This window comes from Mastomys coucha, unplaced genomic scaffold (genome assembly GCF_008632895.1).
Source record: "Mastomys coucha isolate ucsf_1 unplaced genomic scaffold, UCSF_Mcou_1 pScaffold4, whole genome shotgun sequence".
Lineage (NCBI taxonomy): Eukaryota > Metazoa > Chordata > Mammalia > Rodentia > Muridae > Mastomys > Mastomys coucha.
This window is the reverse complement of record NW_022196910.1, coordinates 15033265-15038717: the sequence shown is the minus strand read 5'-3', so window position 1 is coordinate 15038717 and position 5453 is coordinate 15033265. Positions and strand designations below refer to the sequence as shown.

General features: G+C 51.5%; 1 protein-coding gene across 1 annotated transcript; it reads left to right on the top strand.

The window, feature by feature from the left end:
• Positions 1-98: 98 nt before the first annotated feature.
• Ascl1 (achaete-scute family bHLH transcription factor 1) lies at positions 99-2961 on the top strand. Its single transcript, XM_031349454.1, has 2 exons — positions 99-1407; positions 1766-2961. The coding sequence occupies exon 1, from the start codon at positions 671-673 to the stop codon at positions 1364-1366; it is 696 nt and encodes a 231-aa protein (XP_031205314.1). The 5' UTR covers positions 99-670; the 3' UTR covers positions 1367-1407; positions 1766-2961.
• Positions 2962-5453: the final 2492 nt, after the last annotated feature.

Genomic DNA, 5453 nt, shown 5'->3' with positions numbered 1-5453 from the left:
CGCCCGCTGCAGCAGCGGGGAGTGGGGGGCGAGGCGGGGCCAGGGCTGCGCGTGGGGCTGGGTGTCCCATTGAAAAGGCGACCGCACCACAGCCGCCCAGCAGTCTCTCACTTCTGGCCAGGGAACGTGGAAGGCGTACCGGCTGGAAGCCGGTTAGGGAGGGCGAATTGGGGAGACGAGAGAGGAATTAGAAAGAAAAGGGGTTCAACCAAATAATCCCAGAAGCAGGCTCAAGCCCAGGCTGGAGCAAGGGAGAGCGGGCGCAAGAGAGCGCAGCCCCGGAGCGGCTCGACCTGGCAGAGAGCGCTCGGCGCTGACTTTTGCGGCTGCTTTCCTTTTCCCTTTCCTCTTTTAAAACCGAGAAGGCACCGGAGGCGGCCGCACACGCGAGCGCCACGCGAGGCTCCCGAAGCCAACTGCGGCGGGAGGAGGGGAGGGAGGAGGCGGCGCAGAGGGAAGACGATCGCCCAGGCACCTTCCTCCGCAGCAGTCTGACAACTCTGCCTCCTTCTGCGCGTTTCTTCCCTTTTAACTTTCCTCGGGGGGCTCGTTTTCTCCCCTCACCTTTTTCTTCGCCCCCTTTGATCGGGCTTCGCAGTCCCGCTTCTTTCAAGCGCTCTGCGCACCCTGCGTCCCCAACTCATACTCCCCCGCGACAGTTTGGCCCGGCATGGAGAGCTCTGGCAAGATGGAGAGCGGAGCCGGCCAGCAGCCGCAGCCCCCTCAGCCTTTCCTGCCGCCCGCAGCCTGCTTCTTTGCGACCGCGGCGGCGGCGGCGGCGGCAGCGGCCGCGGCAGCTCAGAGCGCGCAGCAGCACCAGCAGCAGGCGCCGCCGCAGCAGGCGCCGCAGCTGAGCCCGGTGGCCGACGGCCAGCCCTCAGGGGGCGGTCACAAGTCAGCGGCCAAGCAGGTCAAGCGCCAGCGCTCGTCCTCTCCGGAACTGATGCGCTGCAAACGCCGGCTCAACTTCAGCGGCTTCGGCTACAGCCTGCCACAGCAGCAGCCGGCCGCCGTGGCGCGCCGCAACGAGCGCGAGCGCAACCGGGTCAAGTTGGTCAACCTGGGCTTTGCCACCCTCCGGGAGCACGTCCCCAATGGCGCTGCCAACAAGAAGATGAGCAAGGTGGAGACGCTGCGCTCGGCGGTCGAGTACATCCGCGCTCTGCAGCAGCTGCTGGACGAGCACGACGCGGTGAGCGCTGCTTTCCAGGCGGGCGTCCTATCGCCCACCATCTCCCCCAACTACTCCAACGACTTGAACTCTATGGCGGGTTCTCCGGTCTCGTCCTACTCCTCCGACGAGGGATCCTATGACCCTCTTAGCCCAGAAGAACAAGAGCTGCTGGACTTTACCAACTGGTTCTGAGGGGGCTACCAGGACTTCCTGGAAATGGACTTTGGAAGCAGGTATGCTTCAGGTGGGGGTGGGCAGAGCCTTTCTTGACTGGGTTCCTTTTTCTCTTTTGGGGGGTGCAGTTTCCAGGAAGATAGAGGCTGTCTCCAGGAACTCAGGGGGTGAGGGGACGTTACTATGTTGTTAGTTTGTCTATTTCAAGTTCTAGTGTGTTAGCTTCAGTCTTGGCCCCTGCAAGTAGCTTTGCCCAAGTTTCCAAGAATAGAAGATAGACGTGAGGCGCAAAGACACTGGGTACTGAGTCCCGGGACTTTGTCCAAAGAGATGTTTTACCTGACATACTCCCCAAGCCTCCACAGCCTCTACCACACCCCTCCAAATTCACGCTAACCTCTCTTGTTTCTGTTACAGGGTGGCAGCAGATCCTGCATCTTTAGTGTTTCTCACCAACAACGTCAAAAAGGGGAGGCAGAAAAACAAGGGAAAAAGGAAGAAGAAAAGAAACAAACCAACCAGACAGCCAACCTCCAGGGGCACCTAACTAAGGTGCAATGATCTCAGCAGACAGGGGTGGGCTCCAACAGTGTCTCTGCACTCCCATCATCTCTAGACATGAGAAGAGTGACTGGTGTCTGACCCTAAGCCCGAGTCACAGATGGTGTGCCAAAGTGATGGGTTCCTTTCCTGGAGCAAGACACACACACACACACACACACACACACACACACACACCCTATATTAACGCCCAGACAACCACTAACAGGCAGGGCTGGAAGCGCGTGTGCAAGTGCCTTCACCTCCCACTCGGTCAAAGCTGTCTTAGCCCCCTGAAACTGGGTTGACGTCTTTCCTCAGTCACCCCCATTCCAGCGAGCTGTGGACATTTGCCTCCAATGAAGCTACACCAGTTCTTGGACAGCCTTTCCCTCTCCTGGTGGCCTCCTCCCCAAACCCCACATTCACCCTCCCACGGTCTTTGCTTCTGTTTTCTTCATAGAATGCTTCCAATCTTTGTGAATTTTTTTTATTATAAGAAAAAAATCTATTTGTATCTATCCTAACCAGTTTGGGGATATATTAAGATATTTTTGTACATAAGAAAAGAGAGAGAAAAAATTTATAGAAGTTTTGTACAAATGGTTTTAAATGTGTATATCTTGATACTTTAACATGTAATGAGATTACCTCTGCGTACTTTAGATGTGTAGTTCATCTTACAACTGCCATCCCCTCTCCCCCCCCTTCGTGTGGTTTTGTAAAGAACTCTCCTCATAGGTGAGATCTAAATGCCACCAGAATGACTTCAGCACCAATGTGTCTTACTTCACAGAAACGTGGTTAATGTATTAATGATGTTATTAAAAAAAAAAAACTGTTCAAGGAGAACAAAAGTTTCTGCAGCTACTGTCCAAACACAAAGTGGCAGCCAGTTGGTCCCCATGGGTTGCCTTTGGAAGTTTCTACCACTGCCTTTCCCTCGCCCTCACCCCCATCCCTTACTGTTTTATTACAAACTGACAAAAATGTGTATAACCCTGTTTTATACAAACTAGTTTTGTAATAAAACTTTTTCCTTTTTTATATAAAAAGAAGAGAGAGAGAATGACCCACTGCCTCTATGTCTTCTTTGGCTCTGTTGCTGCTGCTGCTGCTGCTGCTGCTGGCTAAGCTACCAAAACACCCAGAGGGAGGGTAGTGCCAAGGGTGGACAGTGGCAGAACTAAGAGAGCTAAGTGCTTCAGCTCATGCTACTGCAGGGGTAGCTTTGTAAGGATTGTGTGCACAAGCAGAGGGTGGGGGTGGGGTGGCTCTTCTCTTCCATTCGCCATGCGTGTACACAGCTCCTAGGGAAATAGATGGTAATCTGTGGCCACATCATCCCGCCATACACTATGTATTTAAAAAACAAAACAAAACAAAACAAAACCTCCAAACAGTAACCTGGGAAGAGATGCTCCTCATCTCATTCCCACTCAGCCCATTTGAGGTTATCTTTGTGAGGAGACAGAAAGCTGGAAGATCTGAGTTAGTCTGGGCCTGGGTCCCTGGAAGGTGCTGAAAGCTGTTGCTTGGACTAGGTCTCCCTCTCTACAAACAAACTCCAGGAATGGGGTGGATGCCTCTGTTCTCACTTCTAGGCACATATTTTCCACTCACTATATATACATATTTCACTTCAATATATATATATATACTTTCCACCCCAATTTAAAGTAAAATGTCCATATGATGCAAATTCCTTGCCGAAGGAATTAGACTTGAATATGTAAATGTAGTACAAATGTGTGGTCGCTTTGAGACACTGGCCTATCTAAGCCCGTGACTCCATCCCAATAGCGTGAGCAGCGTGTAAAAGTACCCAATTACCAAGATTCAAAAAGAAATTGGTGGGTTTTTTTTTTCTTTTTTGGCTGGCTTGCTTCTTGTCAGTTAGCAAGGACGTGATTAGAATCCTACTCGGCCTCTCACAGGCTCCTTGCTCCATGCCTGCATCACTTGTAGATTCAGTTTGCGTGTCTCCAGCCAAGCGGAAAGCCAGGCGCAAAATGCATCTTACAAAACCCAACAAAGAGCGCGGAGCCAGCACGTCTTCCAGAGTTAAAAATCTAGTCTGTGTTGGTATATCTATACCATTTAGTGGCACAGAATAACCATTTTTTTTTAAAAGCTGCTATGCGTGGAGCATGCCACGGCGTCTGATGTCATTTTGCTAAATGACCCTCTATAGAATGCGCAGGGAGGCTTCAGTCCCTTTCATAGAGATGGGCGTAATTAAGGGGAAAAAATCAGTAAATTCCCCATCGCCATAAATAATCGGACTTTCTGCCAGCAGTGGGCCAATTTAGAACTTACTTGGGGGGAAGCAGGGCTTCTGTAGTAGTGGCTTTTGTTTTTTTATCTTATTTGAAAGACAGAGCGAGGCGCTCCCCTCCGCCCCTGTTCCCGGGGTCCGTTTGATTTAGCTGCCTCCGGTATGCGAAGAAAGTGTTGCAAGTCATTTATGGCTATGAATATAACATTAGGATAATGTTTCAAGCCCTACAGAAAGGATTTTCTTCTTCTTTTGCCTGTAAGGACAGGTGTTCTTTTACCCGTTTCTGAATGGGAAATATCAAAACTCGGTTAAACTCTGGGTAAAGTTAGCAGGTTGTTTGCCACAATGTGAAGGCAAACTCCAAAAATTCACAAAACACACACACAGTTTTGCCCAAGCTAGGAATGGGCAAAATCTCATTACATCTGCTCTAATCGCTTAGCAACACAAAGCCGGGGCTTGTGCAGCGAAGGGAAGCCATTCACAGAGCTCTGACAGGCCGCATTCAGTCAGCATTAGTCAGCTCCATAAATCACCGCTGCCCATTGGCTGCGCGGCGGGGCTTAGGGCTGTCAGCGAAATACAAAATGTAGACCCCAGCGGCCAGCAATCGTGCGCCCTCCGCCCCATTTTAAGCCTCTCCCGGCGGGGGAGGGGGCACTCTGGGGAAGACTTGGTTTGTGTTATTAACTAAGAGATCTTACCTATTCCGTAAACAGCCTGGAGACCAAGACCACTAGTTAAGGCTGAAATTCCGCGTGAAATAGAGGAAGGGGAGCTAGGGCGCAGAGTGGGGTGAGAGAAGGAAGGAAGAGGAGAAAACGGGGAAGGCAAGAGGGAGGGGGGAGAGGGGAAGAAGGAGGAGCACTCACTAGCACTGGAGCTGGTTGCACAGCTCCTCCTCAGAGCCTGGGTTGGAGAGCGACTTAGGCCACATGCCTCCCCTCCCAAATTCAGTCTTTTAACATTGTGAGTAGGATCCTACGACTGGGGAATCGTTCAGGTAGATCCATCAGGCAATGGGGGGGGGGGAGGGGGAAAGGGAGCTATCTTTCTGTTTTCTACCCAGAATTTCAAAGGAGGGTAGGACTGACTTCCAGCATAGGAGGCAGAAGCATGCTTCCCCCCTCTACTTTACCCCACATTAGAGCCCAGGGAAAGACCAGCCTGATTCCCCAGCATCCACAGCAAGTCCATGAAACCACATGAAGGGATCTGATGACTAGCCTTATGGTAGAAATTACAAGCCCAATGCCAATATGCCTGCATGACTTTTTCCCCACT